The sequence below is a fragment of the Camelus ferus genome, chromosome 21, assembly GCF_009834535.1.
Source record: "Camelus ferus isolate YT-003-E chromosome 21, BCGSAC_Cfer_1.0, whole genome shotgun sequence".
In the NCBI taxonomy this organism is placed as follows: domain Eukaryota; kingdom Metazoa; phylum Chordata; class Mammalia; order Artiodactyla; family Camelidae; genus Camelus; species Camelus ferus.
In genome coordinates, this window is record NC_045716.1 from 15,114,923 (window position 1) to 15,141,542 (window position 26,620).

Here is a 26,620-nt window from a genome sequence, read left to right on the forward strand (position 1 = left end):
CCTGCTAATCTGCTGTCTCCTCCACTAGACTATTCATTCTTTGAGTCAGAACTCTGTCTCGTTTATGGATATATGCTAAGCACTTTGCAAAATAAATATTTAAAACATTGAGAGTAGAATGGTGGTTACCAGGGGTTGGGTGGTGGGAGATTTGGGGAGATACTGTTTAAGGGTACAAACTGGGAACTAGTAGATAAATGAGTCCTGGAGATTGAATGCACAGCGTAGTGACTAGAGTCCACAATACTGTATCATAGAACTAACCAACTACATCTTAATTGTTTCCACTACAAAAAAAGAAATGATAATTATGCAACATGATAGAGGTGTTAGTTAATGCTACAGTGGTCGTCATATTGTTGTACACCTTAAGCTTACACAATATTGTACCTCAATTATATTTCAATTTAAATTTTTAAAAATTAAAATAAATTAGGTGAATACATAAATGATGGAAGTATTAGGACCCTTCTGTATATTGAAAAGTATTTATTTATCCCAGAAAATACAGCATCTAGGAAATTAAGAACTCTTCTTCATTGGGAGAATAAAGTTCAACTTTACATAAAGAGTTTGATCCATGCACAACTTCTCAGGTGCACATCTGTTGTAGATAACAGGATGTATGATACAAAGGGGAGCCATATGAACTAAGAACTCGCAAGCGAGGTTAAGCTGCATCTGCTTTTATAACCCATTAGCCACCTACATTTTCCCGAAGCTCGGCTGTACCTCTAACGGCATGGTATTTCCAGGAATGTCAAGCTTCCTGATAACCCCTTGCTCCAGCTCTCGTTGGCATCAGTGGAGTTGAAGGAGCTGACCGCAAGGGAGGACTTATTTAAAGACTTGGTCTGGGACATCACGCTATGATGACATTGGTGTTTTGTGAGCAGTGAGTAGCTTTGAATCATCTGGGTGTGGCTAGCAGCAGGGCCACTCAGCCCCTTGCCTCAATCCTGGAAGAGGTGATAACTCAGTAGAGGGGAAGAGAGCAACTTAACAGGAGGGTGAGGGAGAGCTGAATCATGCCCCTGAGCCCTTGCAGGGGCCTGCGGCTCTCTTACCAGCTTAGGCATCCATGGCTTTGGTCCATGGCTTTGGCTTTGAGTAGCCATCGCACTTGATGAAGAAGAGGCAGGTCCGACCCCGTGCTTGGTGGAGCACTTCAGGGTGACTCATACCAAGGGCTCTGCCTGCTGACGTCAATCTTAGGTCACCGTCTCCTCGGTGCCATCTTTCCTCCACGCACGCTGTTATTTTTTTGTGCGCTTGTGGGTCATGGGATAGGTTTATTTTTTATTTTTATTTTTTTGGTTTGGACATACTCTTTTTTTTTTAAACACCTTTGTTGTGGTATAATTCCTGTACAGTAAACTACACATATTTCAGGTGTACAGTTTGATGAATTTTGATAGATGTATCACACTATTATTTTTAAAGGGGAATACATTTTTCATCATGATTTTATTCTCCCCTAATTACCAAAACTGGCCGGAATTACTCTAAAGATGTGACGTAGTTGAAAAGGTGTGAAGGTCTCTGTTGACTGAGAGTAAGGATGTGTTATGATTGCCAGACTTCCCTGTGCACACATGCAGGGGTGGGGGTGGGGAAACAGAGAGGGAGGAATGTTCTAGAGCAGTGGTTCTCCGAGTGTGGCTCCTGGATCAACTGCATCAGCATCACCTGGGACCTTGTTAGAAATGAAAAGTCACAGACTCCATCCCAGACCAGCTGAATCAGGGCCTCTGGGCGTGGCGCCCAGCGGTCTGTGTCTAACCAGCCCCCTAGGTGACTGGGAGGCATGCTCAAATTTGAGAACCGCTGCTCCAGAGTCGAGACTGAGAATTACAATGGTCTTGGGTTCCGAAAAACAGTATTGTTCCTTTCATCCTTATTTCAACAATAAACTCTATACTCTACAAGGATTGTGAGGAAGTGTTTTTAGTGTTAGAAATTCAAGGCTGACTAGTTACACGAAGGGTTTGTGATGATGCTATTAGCGGTGATTTCATCAACGTCACAGTCATCTGGGGACACCCAATCTCATTTATGGCTAGTGACCGTAAATACTCTCCAAACGGCTGTAATGGAGTTCACTGCACATGGTTGTACTCAGTTTATAGTTAATTTAGGGAAAGCTCCTCCTGCCATAAATATTTGTTTTCCTTGCCCAATCTTGTGTCCTCACCCATGAAGAAGAACCATGTTGATGATTTCTCATGTAGGAAGAGCAGCCCAGCCTGACGGAGCTGGGGTTTCCTGGACAAGGGCCCCCTCCTTCCCACAGCAGTCCTTGGGGACTGTGTCTTCCAGTCACCTAAGGAGCAGCTGGAGGACACATAGCACCATGGTCCTGCCCCACGGTGTTGTCCTCCCTCTCTGTCCCACTCCCCTTTTCTTTTGTCTCCATCCTTCTCCTCTCTATCCTTAATTCTTATATTTCGGGGCTTTCTTTTCATGGCTTAAGATTTTCTCTTCTCCTCCTAGAAATGTAACTGGATGGGTACTGATGAAACAGTGGACCATCAGTGGAATGAAATCAACTTGGAAGAGAAATTCAGATTGTAGTTTAAGGGAAGTAAATTTCTTCCCAAGCTGAACTCCAAGTATGGCGGTAGCTAATAATTCTATACTGATCCCTATGGCCACCGGAAGTTGGTTGGCATCGGCAAATAAATCTGTGAGAAATGGAAAGACAGGACTCTGCAATGTGCCTGTTAGTGCAAGGCACCACTTCATTCTATATGAATTGGACATGAGCTGCTTAAAACTATTAATCTGAGTGTTCAGCATGGTGTTGTGGAGGATACAAAGATGATTTCAATTTGGCCTCTGTTTTCTGGAAGCTACTCTAGTTAATATAGAAGGTATACAAAATTATAGTGACAATAATTAGCCAGCATTTATTTTAAATTCTTATTGTGAGCTTCGTACCATAAATACTGTGCATAAATTTTCTATATATACTTATTATAATTATCCTACTGGGTAGGTGCTGTTAACCGCATGGCAGATGGGAAACCAAGACTTAATGGAGAGGCAACTTGGCCAAGACTACTAGCTAATAAGTGATGGAGCAAAATATTTGAGCCCAAAGCACTGCTTTTAACCACTCTGCTATACTGCCTCCGGAAGTGTCATAACAGGCTTTTTATATTAGTCCAGCGCAATTTTTCTTTTTCAGAAGATCTTAGAGGTTGTAATATTGTTTTTGACTAAAATGATTGAAGGACAATGTAAGGCAACAAACCTACAAAATAATCTTCTCATTTGAATACACTGGCGTAACTAAAATGTTTAAGGCAGACAAACATGTGCCCAGGGTGTTTGGAAAGGGAAGAAACTGACATGGAAAGGGGCTGAGGGAGGTCTTCAGGTGGGGATAGATTTGGATCCTTTTGGTGGTACGGAATTATGGAACCGGGAGACGCTTTTCCCACTGCCCCCAATCATTCTTTGGCCCGTTGCTCTGTTTTATTTTACTCTTAGCATTTAACACTGTTAAAGACTAAATTATGTTTTTCTTAATTTCTCGTCTATCTTCTCCCACTAGAAGTAGGAAAGCAGAGGCTTTCTGGACCTTGTCTGTTCCTTCTCATCCTGTGTCTAGAAAAGTGCCTACACCCAGAAGGCACACTCAAGATCTCGTTGTTGACTGACAGGAATTCCATATGAGGATTGTGAGTTTCATAGTCAGTGGGGACATATAGTAAGTTCATGAGCATTCCAGAGGCATGATAAAAATAAAAATATTGAAAATACCTTGAATTTTTATACTATTTTACAGCTTTTTTTTTTCAATGGGTTTTTACCTAACTACTCCTACGGTTGAGTTCGTAACAGTCCAATCAGGATAGCTTGGCAGGTCTTTATTCCCACAATTTTACAAATTAGAAAGGTGGGGCTCGGAAAGGTTAGATCATTTGCCTTAGGTCACACAGCAAGTGAGTGATGGACGTAAGAACAGAGGCTAAGGGTCTGACCTCACTTTTCCTTTTTCTTTTGAGCCTATCAGTGGTTTGTGGACTGGGCTAGAGTCTGAAGGCACAGACGTGACTGGTATTGGCCTCAGATTGCCTCTCCAAACCAGCAAGAGAGCCTGACAGAACCAGGACGTCTCCAGCGAGGCATTCAGATCAGTGATGGCCCGCCAAGCAGCTTCTCTGTGATTAAGTCCATGGTGAATTTGTCCAGGGAGGACTCACATCTGCAATGAGAACATTAGAGTGTGAGCCAGTTCACCCCAGCTCCCTAGTCACCCAGAGGATTGTTGGTCTGGGTCTTTTTCAATTTGGAGACATATTTAACCCTTTGTCTTCCATCCCTGCCTAGAAACAATTTCCTTTTCCCAGATAATTTTATCCTCCTGAAGACTAATAATGAATGCAGCAAAATTAGGCTGCTCCAAAGAGAGATGATACTCGATCCACTTAAGTCAGTTCCGAAATTGGAGCAAACACACTCAAACTTTATTAATATAAACTTAATATAGTGTCATGCTGTCGCACCCCATGCCCCAGTGAACCATCAAGCTGGCGGATTAATGAGCTTTTATCGAGACTGAAAGCAGAGCCCCGAACATCTCATTTAGCACGTTAGGAGCTTCCGGTCTCCTTCTCTGAGGCTGGCCAAACCAAAACGAACAAGTTATGCTTTTTACGTAGTGTTTGAATCCATGCTTGATTGGAATACAGTGATGTTGGTGTAGAGGCATCTTCTGATACCCCAATGGTCAGTATTTCCAGTACATGACAATCGGCGCAGAGAAAAGGGGAGAGAAAGTGTGAGCAGATCAGGAGGGAACCTCAGGGCCTTGGTGGAATGTGCACATCTGGGGATGCATAAACGCATTGAGAATTTACACCTCTGCTTATCAGTTTGGGTTGCAGGTGGACATTTTTTCATTAAAAAAGGGAGAAGTAAGAGATGGAGAAACCCAGGAAAAGATTCAGAGAGAGAGAGAGAGAGAGAGAGTGTGTGTGTGTGTGTGTGTGTGTGTGTGTGTGTGTGGAAGGGAGAGGGAGTGAGGCGGGAGAGATGTCAGCGTAAAGCCTATTTGAATGTGAAAAGCCCCCCAAACTGATGCAAATCCACAGTAATCCCACCAGTCAGTACCAGTACTGTCTCCTTGGCCTGCAAACCTCCCAAGCACAAGGCTTCCCTTTCTGGAGCCCCAGCCAGCTAAGGGAGGCAGAAGGAGAGGCGCCCAGGCTGGGTGGAGACCCAGCTCCCCTTGGGGCCGCCTGGACCACTGAGCTGGATGCCCTGGCTCTGACGTGCCCGCCCCTCCCTCCGCCCGCCACAGGATCCTCCATCCGCAGTGGACATCGCTGAACAAAGGTGTCTTTCTTGGGACCCTTTACCTAGGGCCTGACTCAGGAGTGCAGTGTGGCTGTGGGTGACCCCACACTGTGGGGGGGCTCTGGAACACCATGACCCCTGGAGTGAGCCCCATGTGGCCTCTCTACCCTGCGTTTCTTGGACCCCCAGATGTACACGTTTCACAGAAGCCCTGGGGTCCCCTCCTGACCTGCTCGCACTTTCTCTCCCCTTTTCTCTGCGCCGAGGCTGCGCCTTGCTCAGAACCCCGTCCTCACCCCTCTGCCTTTCCAGATCCATTCCTCCCTCCTCCCTGGTTTCTAGGCTTCTGCCTTCACCAGCCGCTCTGGCTCATCGACAGCCCCTCTTTCCCATGTGCCTATAGATTTTTTTTAAAATTGAAATCTAGTTGATTTACAATGTTGTGTTAGTTTCAGGTGTACAACACAGTGATTCAGTTACACACATATATATACACACATATTCTTTTTCAGATTCTTTTTCATTATAGGTTATTATGAGAGATTGAATATAGTTCCCTGCAGCTGTACAGTAGGACCTTGTTGTTTATCTACTTTGTATATAATAGTTTGTATACAGAGGTGTCCTTGTGCAGTGTCTGACCCAGGAGCCCACAGTTAATGCTTATTGAGCAGATGTTTAAATGAACATGTTCCAATTCAAACCTTTTAAGGGGACCTGGTTTAGGTCTGAGCTGAGACCTCCTCGAGGGACTGTGTGTAAAGCAGTTTGCAAACAGTGCTTGCAGGGTCTTCCCCATTCTAGACAACTTCGCCTGCTGCCTCTTCAATGGGAAATGCTGCTTCGCATCCGGAGTTGACCACGGTGCTGCTCTGGGAGAAGGGAATTCTGATCCCGTAGCGCAGGGCAGTGGCTGAAATTGCTTCCCGTATATTCTGTCTTCATAAATTCCTCCCATACTTCTTTTCTTCCCCGCTCCGCCCACCACCTGTCCCAGACCCTTCCTCCACTCCCCCGGCCTGAACGACATTTATGAGGCCCATCACCGAGGAAGCATCTAAAGCCTGTTCCTGCCTCTCCCTTCCCTCGCATGAGGGTCTCTGGTCCTTCTCCCTCCCCCTCGCCTCCCGGGCCAAGCTCAGATACCTCTTGCCCTGTTTATGGGCCGTTGGGATTTTTCCAACAACCTGAAATGAATCTGCGAGGCCCCACAGGTAGTACGGCCTGTCTCGGGGCCATAAACCATGGCTGGGCCTTTCATCTACCATTGCTTGTGTCATAACGAGTGGGAGGACCAGGCAAGCGGGGAGCAACAGCCCTGAGCCATTCCAGATTTTTTTTTTTTTTTAAACAAGAAAGGGGAAAGAAAGGCCCTGAGAAACATGCTCCAACTTTGTGCCAAGCAAATTCATCTCACCCTGGTAGGCTGTGCATGGAGACTTAATCTCTGGACTTCCCCTCTAGGAGTCAGATTTATGTTGCGTTTGTGTCTAAACGGCCTCTAGGGAAGCTGACATTTGTTGTTGGAGACAGCAAGTGGTGTTCCTTTCATCTCCGCTGAGGGGTGTCAGCTTAAATTATGAGGAATGGCTCTGGCCTGCATCTGGGTGTGGGAGCCTCTGGCCATGGAGAGGGGCCGCCCCTCCCTCCCTCCGCTCCCGTGTCTCTGCTGTTGGAAGATCTTCCCTCCTCTCCCTCTCTCCAGTACTCCTGCTGGCTCTAGGAGAAATCTCCTGGCTCGGTTCACACTTTCCTCTCTCTTGGACAAATCAATGTGTGCATATTTTAGGCCCTGCGTACTTTCTCGGAGAACTCGGCACCAGAGTCAGGCAGCCCCCTGCCCCTGCTGAAAGAGGAGGTGGGAGCTTCAGGGAGCAGCCTAGGAAATTCCCTGAGAGAGGCAGAGGGCACCGTCATGCCCATAATATTTACAACACTGCAGACAGAAGCTGGGTGATGGTTGGTGATGGCCTATATCCCTCTTGGCAGCTGGGTTGTGACATCTGTCTGCACTTTGAGAGGTACCACCAGAGGCCCTCTATCTTCAGAGCCTGGGCCACTGAGCTCAGATCTGCCAGGACACCTGAAATTCCACGCTGGCGACTGTCTGGTTGGAGGCATTTCCTGTTCAATGTCTATACGTTGTTGACTGTGGGAGAGAACACTTCAAACCTTGCTAATCACTGTCGACTCAGGGTATCGGATGAGAGGTGCCTCCTCCCCGCAGAGTCAGAGCCTGAAAGCCTGGAACACAGGGTGTGTAAGGTTTGATGGAGAACAGGAGGTCAGGAGAGGTCTAGGGCAGGGGTCAGCACACTATGCTACGCAGGCCAGCTCTGGCCTGGTGCTGGTTTTTGAAATACAGTTTTATTGGAACCCAGCCCTGCCTTGGTCATGCTGTCTGCGCCTGCTTTGTGCTACAGCGGTAAAGATGAGTGGTTGCAATGGAGGCCACCAGGCATGCAGAGAGTAGAATATTTTACTCTCTGGCTTTTTACAAAGAAGTTTGTAGACGTCTGGTCTCCAGCATCTGGTGCTTCTTGGAAGGCAAAAAGGGATCCCTGAGGACACAGGAGAGAGGGTGAGATATTGAAGAGCAACAAGGAGGAATCCGAGGGTGAAAATGCACCACAAAAATGACAGAAACACTCCAGAGACAAATCCTAATCTCTCCCTCTCCTCCCACCTCTGCCCCTGCCCGCTGCTTCTGAAAACAAGCGTTCTCACCTCTCTCCTATCACAGAGATGTAGACGCATGAACGAGTAGCCGCCTGGGGTGCCCTCCACATCCTCCAAAACTGGGCACCAAGGGATGTCCTGGGAGGTGGTTCTCCCCTCCCGCCCCCTGCTGTTCCGTGATGGAATAGCAGGTCTTGGGAACCGTGCATGGCCCCGAGGCGAGGGTTAGTACAGAGACAGTGGGAAGACATGAGGGGCCTCAGCCATGCACTTCTGGGGCTCTGAACAAACTCAGCAATTCCATCTTCCTCCTGGAGCCAGCCCCTGCCCCCTCTGCCTCTCTCTTCTTTCTCACAAGCACTCGCACACTCACTTTCTATGAAACCGTCTCTCCGTGTTAGCTCAGGTCATGTCTGCAAAGAGAGAGAAAAGAATGCTGGCCTTGTAAATGCTCAACTCAGACTCCCATCAATATGCAACTGTTATTAACGGAAAACACGTGTCTCAGATTAAGAATGTTCTTTTGAAATGATGACGGCGAGGATGATGGTGATTTATTAAGCACCTATCACACTCTAGACAGTGTTAAACCTTTACATATATTATCTCGTTTAATTCCAACAGCACTGTTCCTTTCTCCAGTGAGAAAACTGAGTCCTGGGGATTTGTTCAAAATCACACATACTAACCGGCAGGGCCAGCGTTTCACCCTGAGTTTCTATGGCTCCCATGCTTGTGGACACCATGCCACTTTGCTCTCCTGAGCAGTGTCAGCGTCTGTGAGCCATTATCCTGGAATCTAGCATTATTATAGATTTTGCATCTTCATGAGTTACCTTATCCTAGGTGTCAGTGTACATTTGCACCAAGCTGTATGAGGAATGACTGTAAGAATATCAGATTGACTCCATAAGACACTTGCGAATACCACGTGATGGACAAAACTGGTAGGAGACATGTGGTTTCTGAAGATGATACAGTTGCATTTAAAAATAAATTCTGTACTTTGGGCTTCTCATTCACGTGTTCCGGGCTCAGCCCCTGTAGCCACCTGCCTTACAGGAGCTCTGCACAGTCCTTGGGGTGGGGTGTCAGCCGCATTTCCTCAGAAACATCACTGAAGGCATCACCAGTACCAGAGGAGCATCCTTTTGACCCCGAGGAGTCCACCAGCAGACAGAATTACTGGCCTCACTGAAGTCTGGGCTCCGGGGGCCGGGGGGTGAGGGTGGGGGTCTCTGAGCAGCAGGATGGAGGGCCCCGCAAGGGTGACTCTGCACAGTCAGTGGCATCCTTTTTTCTCCCTTTTCTCCCTTGTGGGGTCTTAGTTCCCTGAGGCTTTTTGTTCTTACATGCTTATTTTTTCCTTGCTGTTCTGAAAGCCTCCTTCTATAAAGATCCTACGAGCCCTTCAATATGGAGGTCTGACTGAGGTCAGCTTAGTGAATCCCAACCCCCGGAAAAGAGCAGCCTCGGAGGGGAAGAATGCCAGTGTGGCCACTCTTTGCCGTGAGGATTTTTCTTCTTGAATCTCTTCTCCATTCATCTTGTGGGTTTTGTCATCTGTCCTATCGAGGGGAGTGAGGCAGAGGGGAAAAGACATCCTTCTCACAACATCTAATAAATCTTAATCTCATCCTCCGTCTCCTCCCCTTTCTGCCCCCGCCTCTTCTGAAAACCAGTGCCAGGACCGTGTTAGTTGCTTTGCACACAACAGCACTACTCCTGTGCCACACTTGGTGTTATTGTCACCAGTGCAGGTTCAGTGCAGGACCTCACTTGCATAGGGCTGTGCTTAAAATGAGGGGCAGAGCTGGGTGGGGACCCAGGTCTGCCTACGTCAGACCCTGTTCAGTTACACTGCATGGAGTCATGCCCTCGAGGAATTTACGGGTTCATCTTCCTTTGTGTTCAAACTGCAGGTTTAAAGTTCATAAGGAAAAGAATCTTAGCCATTGACCTTTCAGATAAAATGTTTTTTTTTTTTTTTTTCTGCTCCGGAAATTAGAACTTAACCAAAATCTAAACTAAAACATTGTATGCAAAGAGAATCCTTTCCAGAGGAGGTCCAGATGAAAACAAGGATGTGTAGATGACACACAGTGGGTCCCCTCATCCTGGCCAGAAGGGGGCCAGAATCAGGTGACTGGAGCTGGGGAAGCCCTTGGGACAAAGATTTGCATTGGAGGAAAGAGGACAGCTGAGCTCTGTGAGGACCAGAGAGGAATGAGAGTCTCAGGAGGGTAATCTGGACACACAACTGCTTGTGGCTTTTTGTGCCCAGAGTAGGGAGGAGCCTCTCTCGTGTGGGTGTTTCCCAGACCCTAGAAGCATCTTCTCAGGAGAGTGAAATCTGGAGGATGCAAGAGGTAGCCTGGGAAGGAATGTGGTCCACACAGAGGCTTTAGTTTCTCCAGGTTACTCTTTGTATTGATCGTTGCTTTTAGAGTTGAAATAATTCACATAAATATAAATACAGTTACTTTAATAGAGAGTTACTTATTTTACAGAGAGGCAGTTTTGACTAATTACCTGTGTTCTCTACCTCTTCTCGGTTATCTGTACCTACACATGGTCTAACGCTGGTCCTCCGTGGCCTCTGACACAGTGCTGTTTCCTACCTTCTGGAGTGGCTAGAATTTCAGACATAATGTCTAGGCGGTTATTCACAACTCATCCAGGTCTAGACTTGAAAAATGACAGTCTAAGAAATAATACCACTATGCTTACTGGGTATTTATATATACGAAGCAGTCTTCTGAGTGCCTTGTTGGCAAACTCATTCGATCCTCATGAACACCTCAATGAAGTCGGTTCTCCTATATCCTGATTTTGCAGGTGAGGAAGTTGAGCCACAGAGAGTGGAGTCACTTGCCCAAGGTTACAGAGCTAGTAAATGTGGAGCTAGGGCACCATCCTGGGAGATGGTCCTGAACTGCAGTGGCGACCTTTCTGGTTCCTGTCTCTGGATTTTAGTTTTTTCCTTGGCCCTTTACTGGGGGCTTTCGGATCAGTACCATGCAGGTTGTTGCACTCATATCTAAAGTCATGCTCGGAACGTGGACCCCAGTGTCTTGTTATAGAACAACATACAACTCCAGGAAGTGGCCTGGAGGGACTCAGCATGGTTTCTGCTTCTTTCAGGCAAAAGTGATGATGAAGAAAGTCTTTGCAAGTCAGCCCACGGGGCAGGGAAGGGAGCCACTGAGGACGGCAAGGACCATAAGCGCCCCAAACGTCCCAGAACCATCTTGACAACCCAGCAGAGGAGAGCATTCAAGGCCTCGTTTGAAGTATCCTCCAAGCCATGCCGGAAGGTACGGGGGGCTCAGGGAGGGAAGGGGACTAGCCCCACTTCTCTGTGTGCACCCTGGACTCCTGTGGGGTGTTGATGGGCACCTGGGGGGTCAGGGAGAGGGATGCTGTTCAGACAGAGTCTGTGCAGGGCGACTTGAGCCCCACTGGAGACTCCGGGGATCACTGAAACTGAGGCCAGGGCTCCAGTGGAATCCCCCTGTGCTTTTGTGTTATAAGCCAAGATGCTACAGCAGAACAGAAAGTGGCTTGTAGCATGTCTTCTTTTTCCATCTGATTCGTTCTGCCTGAGGTGGTGATTTGGGCATTCATCCATGTTGTGGTTCATCCATACTTTGTTGTTGAATGGTCTTCCAGGAATGTACCATGGGTTGTTGGTCCGTTCACCTGTTGATGGGCATTTGGGTTGTTTCCAGTTTGGGCTGCTGTGAACATTTGTGTAAAAAAAGAAAAACAAACCGCAGTGACTTAATGAGCTAGGAGTTTATTTCGCTCTTATGTCACAGTCCAGAAGTGAGCAGTCCAAGGCTGGCCTAGCAGCTCTCTTATCCATCACATGGGTCCAAGGAACTGCTCCAGATGTCACCATTTTTTTCCAGCCGCCATGGTGGACAAAGAGGGAGTGGTGGGGAGACAGCAAGCAGCTGCCTTTTAAAGGACATACCCTGGGATTTTTGGCATGACTTTCACTCATATGTATTGGCTAAACTGTAAGTGGTTGCACTTCTTGCAAGGGGACCGGGGAAATGAGTCTACCTGGTTGACCACATACCTGGCTAAAACTTGGGGATTCAGTTGCTAATGGGGCGCAGGGCATAGCTCAGTGGTAGAGCACATGCTTAGCAGGCACAAGGTCCTGGGTTCAATCCCCAGCACCTCCACTAAATGAATAAATAAACAAATACCTAATTTCCTCCCCACCTAAAAAAAAATTGCTAATGGGAGGAAGGAGAGAATGGATACTGGGGACGATTAGTAGTCTCTGCCACAAATACCTGCGTCCGCTTCCTACATACCTACCATTTATTGACTAACAGCAGGGTACTGGGTATGCTGGGTACTGTCTTTTATGCAAGAAAAATAAGAAAAGAAAGCTTTCTTGACATTTAATTGAGATTCACAGAAGAAACACATTCTAAGTCGTTCAGCCTTGTCTTCCCTGCGTCCCTCTGCGTATGAATCAGCTTTTGCTTCGACAACAAAATCTCGGTGGCTCCCGACAAGCGTTCATTTCCTGCTCCCGGGCTGTGGGGTGGCTGTGACCCAGCTGGGCTCCGGTGCAGGCCTGGCCCACCTGTCTCTCATGACAGGGTCCGGCCGAAGGAGCAGGGCCACCTGGGGCATGCTGGCCTTGTGACCACGGCAGAGGGCAAGAGGCCAAGTCCCGCCGGGCCAGCCCATCGAGAGTCTCGCCTGGGATACCGCACACTTCACGTGCACGCACACTCCGGGGGTCAGAGCAAGTCCCGTGGCTGATGAGCCCACTGTGAGGACACGGGGAATGCATACCTGCCTCCAGGGAGCAGGGGCGGGAAGGATGGGCGTTTGCTGAGCCATGATAGTCTCCCACTGCTTCTGACTTTTGAAAAGATTCACCTACAGAACTCTTCCTTTCCCTGCCCCTGCTGCCCGCTAAGCTCCAGGGCAGGGGCTGGTGTAGCCCCAAAGTAGTAAAATAGCCCCAAACAAGGATGAATTACCACTTCCCTCATTGGTTTAACTGTTCTCCGTGTACTAAACTCCCAGACTCTGTATGGCCGGTGCCCAGTGTTTGTCTCCCACGCAGCCTCCAGGCCACCAGCAGTGGAGGAGATGTGTGTACCCTGGAACACGGGGGAGAGAGCTCTGAGGACCAGAACGGGGGCAGCCAGGAGGTGCAGGAAGGGAGCCGTCACTTCTGTCTGGGGACTCAGGCAAGGCTTTGTGGAACAGGTGGCTTTTGAGAGGGGCCTCCGAAGGACGGATAGGGTTTCAGCAGGTGGCCGTGGGCCCCTGGGCACACTGCTGTTTCAGTTGGCTTAGCAGAAGGATGTGCTTCAGAAAAAGCTGCTCTACTCAGCCCCCTTCCCCTAACCCTCAGCCCAAGTGGCTTGATAAAGGCGAGAACTTCCCAAGATCTCCAGCTTGCTCTATTCACGTGTTTATTCAAGGAGCTCCTTTGGCCTCACATCCTTCCCAGAATCTAACCGAGAAGGGGCAGGGCGTCACAGGGGCAGTCTCTGGAAGCCTGTGCTTCTTCCCTCTTCCACTCTAGCCACCTTGCCAGCCCCTCACCATGCGCCTGTTTGGAGGGCAGACGTTTAAAGGCATCTCTTCACAGTGGGGCTCCCGATGTCCTGTCCCTGCACCGCCCCGGTGCACGTGCCTGCGTCAGCGTGCCTGCCTTGCTCTGTCGGATCCCCGACGGCTCTTGTCTTATTCCCTTTGGGCAGGGCTCACAGTGAATATGAGTTTTCATGAAACACCCAAAGTCACCTGGAGCTATGAGGGACAAAACCAGAAATTTAAGTCAGCAATTTAATTAGTTATTAGTTATTAAATTAGGAGAAGAGTGCAAAGGAGAACCATTTGCTTTCTGCAAGATGATTTTCACCCTGTTTTTCTTCAGAAGGTTAATGCACATGCCTGGCGTACAGCTAAGACATAAAAATAGATTTTGCTAATATCTAACAACCACCTGAAGGCCTAGTTTCCAAAGGTAGAAACCCAGGGAAAGTACATCTCGGAAGGCACATCTAAGTTAATGTATCTTCCTCTCCCTGTCTACCAGGGGAGGGGCTTTCTCTCCACCTGAAGGGAAGCAACGTTCTTGTGTTTGGGATTTTGCTGGACGTTATACACCAGCCAGCCGCTATGCGAGACGTGGCCCGTTGGCCTCTCCGCATGCTGTGTAGCAAATGTTCTGCCTCCTCCTCCGAGATGCCAATATTTCTGTATTTCTGACATTCCATTCTTTCAAGGTGAGGGAGACCCTGGCCGCAGAGACAGGGCTGAGCGTCCGCGTCGTGCAGGTGTGGTTCCAGAACCAGAGAGCTAAGGTAATCTGCTCCGTACTTCTGTCTGTCTCCGTGTGGCTGCTTTCCTGAAACAGTAGTCGGACACTGTACTTCCCGGCAGGGTTTCTAATCTCAATGCATCAAACAGAGTAGTTCCCCTGATTCAGAAATCCTGTGATCAGCGGTCCTTTCGGCCGCAGCAGCCCTGCAGAGGGGGAGAGGCAGGGAGCCTGTTTCTGTGAGATGGCTTTTGTGTTCCTAGTGGCCGTGACTGTCAGTTGGGCAGCCGTCTGCATGAAGAAATACCCTTCTTGTGTCTTTTGGTAAAAGCGGGTTCTTTAATTCATACTCATTTAACCCAGATACCAGAGTTCCTTTTAAATTTCAGAAAGAAATCTGCAAAGCACCCATGTGATTGGTCGAAGACAACATTGTGGCCCGTGGAGTGGAAGTCCTTCCTCACCTTTCCCAGTGCCCCACCCCTCCCTGTTACAGTCCCAAACTGTCACGTTGTCCTCTGGGTCCCCCCAGGTCTGTGTCCCCCCTGCCATGGTCTTTTATTTATTTGAGACCTTTACTCATGTATTTTCCTGCCCCCTCCACATGCGTGTGTTAGTGGCCCATTTCTCTAGAGCCCTCATCTTCAGTGGGTGATAAATTCCTATCTCATTAGCCGATCATGTTGGTTAAGGTGGCATTTCCCCAGCTGAACTCCTCAGACCAGGGCTGTTGATGTGTGTGCCATGGTCCTTCATGGGAAGATCCTGACAGAATATATAAATTATGGATTCCTAAAGCAGAGAGCATATTTGAAACTCTGAGAAGTCTTGCAGTAAAGAATTTGTTTTTTAAATCTAGTATTTCCTACACACACACACACACTCAAAGTTTATATTAATGTCTTACAGAACCCTGCTGTTTCACAGCACACAGTTTGAGAAACATGGGGTTGAAATGTTCCTTCTGGGAAATTTGTGTGTTAACAGGGTGCTTTGGGAGACCAGCTCCTTATCCGGAGGCACGCATCTCCTGGTGGGCGTCTCGGCCACGAGGGCCAGCAGATAGGGGAGTGACGGGGTTGGGGGGAGGATCAGCCTCCTGACTCATCCCAAATCATCACACCCTGTCAGCAGGCCCTGGCTGCACATCTGAGCTGGGCTGCAGATCCCACATCCCCTCACTGATGCCGCACATAAAACTGTCACAACATAAGCAGCAAATTTTATTTGCGGAGAGGAAGTCTCTGTTCCTGCTAAGACCAGCCGCGCACCCCACCCCCCGCCAGCTGTCTGTCCGCGGGCAGATGTGCAAAGCCCTCAGCCTCTGCTCCTGAAGCGTGGTTCCCTGGTTCCTCTCCTGAGTAAAAGCCGGGGAAGGGGTCCCTCTGCTTTACCCACAAGCCATTTCTCCCTTGCCTCGCCCCGGGAACCTGCTGCCGGCCACCTGCCTTCTAACCCTGTGCTCCTCTCCTCGTCAGATGAAGAAGCTAGCCCGGCGGCAGCAGCAGCAGCAGCAGGACCAGCAGAACAGCCAGAGGCTGAGCTCCGGTAAGCTGCCGGGTGCTCCGGCCCGGCCTCGCCGCCGCCCTCGCCTCTCCTGCCAGAGGCCTCCGAAGACCTTGGAGTGACGTTTCTGGGCTCCAGGAAGCCCAGTCCACACCCGCTTGGGAGATGGGACCTGCCGGGAGGGACAGAATCATTAGAACTGTGAGCAGGCTGAGGGCGCCTGTCCAGAACAGCAGACTGGAAATGGCACTAACCTCGCCCCAGGCCCCCTTTCCCGGACCCTTCCCTAGTGTCAGGGCACTGTGTCTGGACGACCTGCAGACTCAGACACACGCCCAGTTTCTCATCCTGCCTGGCCCTCCTTCTTCCAGACAAATCAAAATAATAGAAGACGCCACTGTGACTTACCCCTTCCCAGAATAACAGAAAGTAGTCAGAATAATGATAGGGAAATAAAAATCCCCTCCTTTGTTGAGCACTTTTGCTCCCGCACATGCTGACCTGACTCAAACCACCCCCTGCCGCCGAGGGGAGCAGAGAAGTTATTAACATTTCCATCTTACAGATGAGCACACAGAGGCTCTTCAAGACCAACCACTGTCCTAGATCCATAAAAGAGCTGGGACTGGACCCCGTCTCTCTGGTTCTAAGTTCCACTGGGCCGTGCCGCCTGGACTCACCCTTACCTCCATGTACCTTCATTTGTTGTTTTTAACAGAGGCAGTATGAGGTTTGGGGAGCGTGTGAAGAGGGGCAGCCTGTGGGACCCTTCAAGGAAGTTACAAGGAAAGAAGCAAGGATAACTCTGTTAGGCCAATGTCATCCTTAAAGGGATATGTTCCCCAACTCAGCCAACCATCCAGCAGAACTTCCTGAGTGGTTTGTTTGTGCCCTAGAGCAGGGGTTCTCACCCTTTAATGTGCACCTAAATCACCTGATTATTTGGTAAAGTATTGATTCTGTTTCTTAAGGCCTTGGTGGGCCGAGAGATTCTGCATTTTTAGCAAGCTCTCACTGCTGCTGGCCTGTGGACCATGAGTAGAAGGCTGTGGAATGTGTCAGTGGTGTCTGGCCCCTAAAGAGCCCCTTATCTCACGTGGACCTCACCCTGTGCCTGATAGCTAGGCTCAACCTAGAACTTGACTCTTGCAGCCAAGAGTTCCCTTAGCTTCTCATCTTCTACGCCAAATACTATTTCAATAGCAAGATAGATGCTCAAGGAGAGACATGAAGCAAGGACGTGAGCGCTGGGGTAGGGTGGAGCCCTACACTGGTCAGAAGACCTGAATTTGCCCCAGCTCCACCTGCAGTGCTGTTTGCTCTGAGACCTGCCTTTCCGCCTCCTTGTGCCTCAGGCTTGCATCCCTGAGGTAGGCTAACAGTGCCTGCTGGTCCCATCTCACAGCCCTCTGAACCTCAAAATGGGTCACAGATATGAGAGGACTTTAGGACAGGCCAAGCAAGTTGACTCCCATAGGCCAACACGCTCAAAGAGAGAAGAACACAACGAGGCATTATGAGGCGACAAACTCCTAGTGTTTGGAACTCTGAAGCATTCTACAGACAGCTCCTAGGGTAGACTTAAAAAGGTAGAGGCTGGTGGAAGATAAAATCTCTGAGAGTTAATGGACCCCATGTTCAGAGAACCACAGCCAGATGTGGATGCAGGAACCTGAGTCCTCCTTTTCTGATAAAACTCTATGTACAAGCATAGCAAGTTGAGGTTCTACAGCACATACACACAATCTCCTGGAGTCTTCATATCGGCTCCATGAGGTCGGCTGGGTCGTGAGCCTCGCTTGACTGATGGGCTCCTAGTGGGAAGATGCTGGAAGGATCTCTAGATTCATCCACTCCAGTGGCTGCGAAACCAGTGGGTAGCATTCAAGTGCTTTTGTTTCAATGACATAGTTCAAAGAAGCTCTCCAAGTTCAGCTCCCTGACATCCCCATCCTTCAAGGTGATCCCCAATGGCCCATGGTAGGACGCGGGCTGGGAACCACTGATGGCACCTCAACCTTTCCATTCTACAAATGAGGAAATCAAGATCTAGAAAGCCAGAGATCTAGCCATGGTCACACAACTTGGGTGTCCACCAGCCAGTGGGGAGTGTTCTGTGCCCCTCCCTCCCAGAGTGGGATGCTGGGCTGCATGTGGAGAATGACCTTTCTTCTTCTTTGTCCCACAGCTCAGACAAATGGTGGCGGGAGCGCTGGGATGGAGGGGATCATGAACCCCTACACAGCGCTGCCCACCCCGCAGCAGCTCCTGGCCATCGAGCAGAGCGTCTACAGCTCCGATCCCTTCCGACAGGGTCTCACCCCACCCCAGATGCCTGGAGACCACATGCACCCCTATGGTAAGAGGGACTCAAGCCCCACAGGCACCTTGCACAACTTGCTCGCGTGAGTTTTTTGTTCCCACCCAGACACCTCTACACGGTTCCTACATGCTCACTGAAATTCCAGAGCAGAATAAGTGTCCCACAAGATACTGCTAGAATCACCTAACTGATGGCTACAGAGGAAAGACCAGCACACATATCCATTAGTAGTGTTTCCATTTATTCTCCTCTTCAAAGCTGCGTCTTTGTTCGTTTGAATAGGAGCTTCTGTGTTCATTGCAGACCTGTCTGTCGGGATTGAATTTCTCAAGTCTTCCATTTCACACCAGGAACCACACTTACACATTCACAGGCAACATCAGTGGTCTAGGCTGAGGACTTAATTAAGCAAACTCTTACATAAGAAAAAAATATACAGAAAAAGCAGAGAAAACAAGTGTTCTAATTGGACTATCCTGTTACCGATACTAGTAGGTGTTCCGATATGATTCCTGGAACATAAACTGACTTGTGAAGTGAAGAGTACTCGTTCTCCAGTCCTGTCCCAGCGAAGTGCGGGATGCTTTAAATGCCGAGTGTAGGGACAGCTGAGGCCCCAGCCTGCCCTGCTTGCTGCTTAAGCAGATGGACACAAGCTGGGGCCTGGGCACCCTGATGCGGTGGGCAGGCTCTGGTGTGGGAGGCTGAAGTTCAATCTCAGGGCCAAGTGGAGGCCGCTGCATCTGTATACAGGGAAGGGAAGTGGCCTTTGTGATACATTCGTCTGTGCTGTGAAATGTGGAGTCAGTAACCCTGATAGCTAAACACAAAGCTTTATTCAACGAGCCTTCGGAATGTCAGTGTCAGAGATGCACAGCTCAGCTCACAAATTTTGTCAACTTCTTTTTGGCCTTCATTAAAAAAAAAAATTCTATTGTTAAAGTCAGCCCTGTCTTCCCACGTGATGCATTCAGCAAAACTTTATCAAGAGCCGGCCCTTTGCAGGGACTTCACTGGCCAGCCTCCTTCATGCATGCTCACGCGGTTGTATATGCGTGCGCTCCAGTCGCAGCCCATCCCCTTTACTCCCTGTACCTGCCTTCACTCCGCGGCTGTGCAGAAACAGGGCAAAGGACTTTTTTTGCAAATTCTTACATCTTGAGAGTCCTAGGGGTCTTGTTACATAAAGGACTCCTGTGAAGCAGCCTTTAGTAAAATGAATAATTACAGCCACATGACACACCTTCTAAACTATGGTTTTCATCTCTCCTGTTTACTTAAAGTGGAGGTGGAATGTACCAGCCTCCAGGTCCTGGTCGTGGCGGTCCCCCAGCTGCTCCTCCATGGACCCTGCCGGTTTCTTTGTCAGAAATGTACACTGGTTGAGCGTGGGCACCTAACCTGCCTTCCCTTCGCAGCACACATCTGGGGACACGCGTGCTGTTAGAAGGGACAAGTGTTATCACCAGAGGTTTCATGAGCATCCTTCGCAGAGCTGGTGTTTGTTTCCTTAGCGTCCTTCCTTCAAGAACCATTTTCCTGGCCAGAGAGCTCTCAGAGCCCTGCCCCTGTCTCTCCAGCCGGTGGTGCTGTGTCTCGCCCACTCCCCACCCTCACTGGTTAAACATGCTGACATTGGCGTATGCGGCACTCAGTTTAGCATCGTGTGGTCTCCTACCCAGTTCAGGTCATTCTCAGTTGTTGCAGTTTAGACATGAGCCCTCTAAGGAGACTGGAGATCTTTTGTGGACAAGGATTATGGTCCTTCCTCTTCTTCTGTGTAGCTCTTCCCTACCCCCCACCCCCTGCCCAGCACCCAGTAGAAAGCTTCCCCGCCCCCCCGGGGGGGTGGGGGGAGATGCTCAGACCCACTCGTTGAATTCAGTTGCATTTCCCGAGCGCCAAGTGGCTCTGCTTCTCCCAGACCCTCATGCTTGTCTTTCATCTCCATTTCAGGTGCCGAGCCCCTTTTCCACGACCTGGATAGTGACGACACCTCCCTCAGTAACCTGGGTGACTGTTTCCTAGCAACCTCCGAAGCTGGGCCCCTGCAGCCCAGAGTGGGGAACCCCATCGACCACCTGTACTCCATGCAGAATTCTTACTTCACCTCTTGAGTCCTCCCCTCGAGTCCTGTGGCTAGGCTCCCGTGATGGAACCAGCCGTGTGACGTGAGGGGTCGGCTGGCTTTTGGAGGGGGAGGCCAGGGAAGAGGTGGGTGGGCAGGGAGTTTTGTCGGGGATGCTGTTGTATCATGCTGTGGTGTAGCTCGGCATTTCCAAAGACTGAATACATTACGGATTGCATAGTTTAATGTTTCTAATAAGAGTCTTAGTGTTAGGTATGAAGATGAGTTTATCCTTAAGGACAGGGACTTTTAATATAGGCATTCTCATGCAAACTGGGTACCTAGAGACTCCTAACAGCTTCCCCCCATTTTGAGGGATGCTCTTGTCGAGAGGTGCATATGTCTACCCATCCACACACCCATAGACAGACAGACAGACAGACAGACAGATAGATAGATGTGTGTGTGAGTGTGATATATCTTTCAAACTTTATCATCAAAGTTTATTCCTAATTATAACAGACACCAACTGTACAGCAGAAAGTAACTTTATTTTCAGTGTGAACTATATTTAAGGAAATGCTTGATGCACTTAAGTTATAAAACGAGATAATTTACTTTTATAAACTTTATTTTTAGTTGGAAGAGATTTGTGGGCAGGGCAGTGAGTGCTGCTCCACCGAGGCCCGTAGCTTTGAGTGCTTGAGTCAATTCTGTTTTCAGAGAGTGTCATCGAGGTCTGGAGAGCAACTCTGTGTGGCTGACAGCCCTCACCCGTGGATTCTTGCTGTTTGAGGTTGAACCACTGGGCTTCGAAGGGACAGAACAATCCCTGATCGTGTCCTTCAAGAACTTAAAGCCTAGACTCTTTGGCTTTTCCTTGAAATGTGGACACGTGGCTCTTGGGTAGCACTGGGAAAGTCAGTTCTGCTCTTGAACTTCAGTATCTGCAAGTGTGGGATGAGGCTGATAGCATGTACCTACCTCACTGGGGACACTGAAGCTTAATTCACCCCCAGGACCCATGAGCAGAGCTGAAACTAACATCTAGTATTTTCCTAAAATCCAACGAGCCCAACCAGCCACTTGGCAAAGGAGGACACCTGGGGCTGCTGAGCAAGGACTTGAGGGTCACTCTGCCTGCCACAGCCCCTTCTGCAAAGCCTGGGCTGCAGGCACCAGCTCAGGGCAGCTCAGGGGGGTGCCAGAGGCCTTCAGTGGGGAGGCGGCTGTGACCGATGGGCTGCACAGGGCATCGTGGTGTTCTAGACCAGGGGCTGGCAGACTGCAGCCTACAGACCTGCATTTTATGGTCTGCCCCCTAAGAAGAGTCTTCACATTTTTAAAAAGTTGTAAAAAAACAAAAAGGAGAAGAATATGCAACAGATTGGATGTGGCCCAGACAGCCTGAAGCAGTTACTATCTGTACTGTCTGGATCTTTATATAAAAAGTTTGCTGACCCCTGTCCCAGAGGCTCTGTTTGCTAACAGCCTCTTGGAGCTCATAGAGACAGAGGAGGTCCAGGTGGAAACCCAGGTATCCTCCGTCCAGCGCTTTCCTGACGCTGCACACAGAAGACCCAGCTGCCATTGTACATGGGGACAGTTCCGCCCCTGTCCTCCCATGTGGTGCTAGGACGGGCCACTTCTGTGGTAGGAGGCTTCCCGAGAAACCAGAGCGGGTTGATGGGGAAGACGGAGGACATCTCTGAGAGGGGCCAGGACAGGCTCGGCCTCACTCCTGGGGATGTCACCCATCACCAGACCCCGGACCAAACCGCTGGTCCCCATCGCTCTCTGCATGGCCAGAGGGGACGCACCCCCTGATGGGCTGAGTCTATGTTGTGTGATTTTTGTGCTCTTTTTTTATAATTTATGCAAACCACCAAGAAACCCAAACCAGTCTGGTGAGTGAAAATCGTGCAGATGCTGTAATGGCCCCGCAGGCTTCCGTGGTGAGGATCAGATTGGAGAATGTAGCAGACTCTATGTGAATGAAAACGAATAGAGATCCTTACTCCACTCCTTAATGGCGTACCAAGATGAAATTAAAAACCTCTTACAAATGAGTTGGTGTTTATTCAGGGGCAGGGCTGGTGGGCAGGGAACTGGGGAACCTGAATGTTTTTGTCAACAGGGACGTGGAAGAAGCTTTACATGAAGGGAAAGAGTGACTGAGTGTCTAGAGCAAAATATAAGGAGGAAGTGGCTTTTACCCTCCTGCCAACAGGGACTCAGAGACCTCAGTCCTTACACACACCCCTCCCTCCTCCCCAAGAAGGTGGCACCAGGAGCATTCCATCCTCACCAGCAAGCTCATTCCCTCGATACAGAGCAGTTTTTGATACACATCATGAGAACATTTGCTTAGGAATCGGAGCGGAGTCATGGGGCAGGAGGAAGTTTCTTCACGCAGGTCCAAAGGCAGATGTCTTGCCAGGATCAGGGTCATAGCAACAGACAGTGGCTCCCCTGATAGATTCTCCCACAATTCTCAGCAATTTTAAATGTGGTATATGGATGGGTGATGATTACGTTTATGGAGAAAAGAGGTCAGGAGACATTATGGCTGTAAGACCACAAGACATACTCAAAGGGGGGCACCGTTGTTTTGTATGTTTCCTCACCCACCTGCAACTGTTCAGACCCTCCCACCCTCACCTTGAGCTCATGCACCCCATGTTAGAGGTTAGCTCCCCTCTCACTTAGGGCCTGGAAGGAGAGAAACCGGGAGGGTGGAGCCCACCCAGGAAGCCTCTATCTCAGACTGGCCTCCCCCGGGCCAGCCCTGGTTTCACCTCCAGCTTCCAGAGAGCGCATGGGTCTGAGACCTTCACCCCTTGTGTCTGCCTAAGTGACAACTACTCATCCCGCAGGATCAGCCTAGACTTGGCCTTCTCAAAGCAGTCTGCAGAGCTGTGTGCAGGGATGGGGCTAATGCTGCCTTCTGTGACCACCCCTCCCTATTTGATAATCACTCAAACACAATGGAAATTTATATTTTTGCTCACATGCAAGCTCTGGGAGGGAACTCGTGTTAGAAGGGCACCTGTCTTCCGTCCAAGATTTCACAGGGGATTGGTGTTTCCTTTCTTCTTCTCTCTTTCCCCTTCCAGCTGAAAGGGGGGGCACGCCTAGATCGGATCCAGCTCCTCCCCCTTACTGACTGCGTGGCCTTGGGCCAGCTACTTCCCCCTGCTGAGCCTCTGAGTCCTCAGCCACTGGACAGGCAGGGTACTTGTCGCGGCTGCCTCAGAGGGGTTAGGAGGATAAGTGAGAAAGCCCATGCGAAGCACTTTGCCCTGCACTGGGCACGTGGTGAGCATCCAATGTGTGTTGGCTACTGCGCCAGGGGCCACACCCTGCTCTCGGGGTCTGGTCACTGATGAAAGGCTTACGGGAGTCTCAGACCATATTTAAGGAAGAAGAAAAACACACCCACCCTGGTTCACTGGATATAAGGAGGCTCCTAGTCTCACTGTAGCTTCTTTAAATCTCAGCATTGGGTCTTCCGTAGCTGGATTTACAGTTGTCGGGGAGTGGTCTGTTTTGTTTTATTTTTTAGAGGCACACAGATAAAATTCCAGTTCCAAAGGCACCTTAAGAACTGACTCCCAAGGAGAAGCAGTCAGGTCATGGGAGTTTTCTGCAGCCATCTGTCACCTGGGGGCTTAGACGTTAGGGCAGAGATGAGGGTGGGAGCCCAGATCCACAGGCTGAGAAGGAGAGTTCCAGGTGGACCTCACAGGAATCAAAATTGGGAAGACAGAGGAAAGAATTTGTCAGTTCCAAACTTAAAGAATAATGGCAGAGCTGAGACTTTCCTCATCCCTTCCAGTGCCCTCCCCTCATCGAGTAAGTAGTTTGGTGTCTCCTCTCTACAATGTCTTGTTCTAACTGCCATGGGTGGAAGGGATCTGATAAATGGATGTCCTTCAAGGTGCTCACTGATAAGGTCTAGAGAAGTTGCTTAAAATATCTCATAATGCAAAATGGCTTCAGAGTCAAGGAGTGGGCCACTGACCCTCAATCAACACGTGCTTATTAAGCTGATTGTGGACATTTGCTGCTTTCTGGCCATCCAGCCTCCACGCACTCTACTGATAGCATCACCTTGATTTCCTTCAGGGCTTTGACCTTTCTTCATCATGGGTAGACTTTGTGGGACTATAAACCAGGGTGACCTGGGCTGTTGTGACCAAGGAGCAGGGACACATAACCAAAGATCGGCCAACAACCCCCTCCCAGGACTCGCATCGGAGAGAGCGGCTCAGAGTTGGGCACTTGTTTGGAGTGAGTTCATCCTGGAGGTGCTGCTGATGAGGTGTCCAAACCGTTCTTGCCGTCTGGACCCCAGAGTTGCCCTGCTCCCCATCTTTTGCCAAGACTGGGTTCCGGATACCTTATGATTCTGTGAGGAATCTTCTGTGCTCTTCCAGTAAAGACCCTTTTTACTCAAGTTAGCCTGAGTTGGTTTTCATTACTTGCAGTTAAAAAACAAAACGAACAAACAAACAAACCCAACAAAACAAAACAAAACCTTGACAAAAGCTGCATACCTAAAATTTGTGTGGCGTTTTGCATTGTACAAAGGTGTGTGTGTGTGTGTGTGTGTGTGTGTGTGTGTGGTCCTTACCACCGCTCTCTGGATTGGATTGGACTGGTGTTACTTGCTTCCTTTTATAGATCAGAGAAATTAAGCCCAAGGCTGCAGAGCTATTTAGGGTCAGAGTTCAGTTTCTAATTCATTTCTCCTGGCTTTCAGTTTTCTGATTGTTCCCCTAACCCTGACTTCTAAGTGACAGGACGTTTAGAAACAAATGTGTGCCCAGGTGCTGCGAGAGGTCTAGAGAAGTCATGATACCCTTCTTGGTACCTCCAAGGAGCCTAAGATCTAGCTGAAAGAAAAAGATGTGCACACAAACTCAACATATATGCCTATATATGCCAGGTGTCAGATTAATTTGGGCATTCTAGAAAGAGAGAGGTTATTGGGAAAAGGGAAGGACAGAAGAGGCTTTACCAAGAAGGAGGGGCTTGGACTGAGCCTTCAAAGATGGATAGAATTTAGGAAGATAGAGAGAAAGAGGGAGGATGTTCTAAACAAAAGGTAGGTACTAGTACAGAGGAAAGGCTGCAAGGCATGTTCAAGTGCAGATGCAGAGAGACCGTTCTGGTTGGAGGAGAGGGTTGACTGGTGGTGGAATCTGAGGCACTGAATGAGGTTGATGGTGAAAGTGTTGGTGACAGGAGCTTATTGCCAGTGATTTACCAACACGGATCGAAGACATCCTATTTCAAGGTGTGGCTGAGGCTGCTAGTCATTCCCCTTATTCTATTCTCTCCTAAAATAATACCCTCCATTTTAGGTACCAGGTGACTAGGAATAAAGCTACATTTCTCAAACTCCAGTGCAGTTAAGTGTGCTCATTTGACTAAGTCCTGCCTGGTGAGATGGCATCTTTGAGGTACTTTCCTGAAAAGACAACTGGCAATGGTCCTTCCCCTCCTCTTCCATGTCACCTTCTTATTCCTGGATGGAATGCAGATGTAATGGCTGGAACCGGAGCAGCTATCTGAGGCTGTGAGATGAATTTGTGAATGGAGGCCATACGTGGTGTCACAGCAAGGTCAAAGGAGCCTGGGTTCCTGAGGACTTAGGAGAGCTTTGCTGTCAGTTCTAACCCTGAACTCTCTCTGTTCCCATGTCTCTGTGAGAGGGAAAAAATAAACTTCTTTCTTTTTTTAAGTTGTTATTATTTTGTATTTCTTTGACTCATAGTCAGATCTAATCCTGACCCAGTTAGGAAGAAATCTAGGCCCATTTTTTTTCCCCTCGTGGGAATAAAAAGTGGAATGTCCCAACAGTGTATTCCTACGTAATGGGAGTGAACCAAGGCAAAGCAGGTAGAGGGTGGAACGATCGTCTGGTGACTTTAGAATATACAGATGATCTAAAAAGCACAGACTCGAGAGCTGGGTCCTTTGTCCCTTAAAGAAAAGGATGTCTGGGTGGTTTGCTTGTTTGTTCACCTCATCACAAACTTCCCTAAACAGCTTGCGTAGATTTGGGCATCTACAGTCAACGTGGAGCTTGATCAGATTACCCAGCTTCCAGAAGGAGAATGAATGGGCAACTCTATACTCTGTTTCCTACATACCTCAATTTTGGCTACCAGGGCAACTTTAAAAATCATTTATATTCATATTCACAATTCAAGCTATTCACATATGTATGTATACACACAGCCATACTTAATGTTACTTACATACACCTACATACGTACCTAGTATTTATACACACATACGTACACACACATATTTATGAGAAGGTTTGGCCTGAAGTCACACGCCCATCCTGGCCAGGTATCTTCTCTTAATCCTAGCCCTAAGCTATAGTTTGGACAAAGCCTGAGAATGGTTATAT

General features: G+C 48.9%; 1 protein-coding gene across 3 annotated transcripts in view; it reads left to right on the forward strand.

Annotated features, from left to right (window-relative positions):
- LMX1A (LIM homeobox transcription factor 1 alpha) overlaps positions 1 to 22,259 on the forward strand; it is a 133,039-nt gene extending 110,780 nt beyond the window's left edge. For all 3 annotated transcript variants that reach the window (XM_032463833.1, XM_032463831.1, XM_032463832.1), the window contains exons 5-9: positions 11,131 to 11,303; positions 14,262 to 14,339; positions 15,775 to 15,844; positions 17,991 to 18,161; positions 20,082 to 22,259. In XM_032463833.1, coding sequence (XP_032319724.1) covers positions 11,131 to 11,303; positions 14,262 to 14,339; positions 15,775 to 15,844; positions 17,991 to 18,161; positions 20,082 to 20,242 — 653 coding nt within the window. In that variant the 3' untranslated portion in view covers positions 20,243 to 22,259. The remainder of the gene's footprint in view (positions 1 to 11,130; positions 11,304 to 14,261; positions 14,340 to 15,774; positions 15,845 to 17,990; positions 18,162 to 20,081) is intronic.
- Positions 22,260 to 26,620: the final 4,361 nt, after the last annotated feature.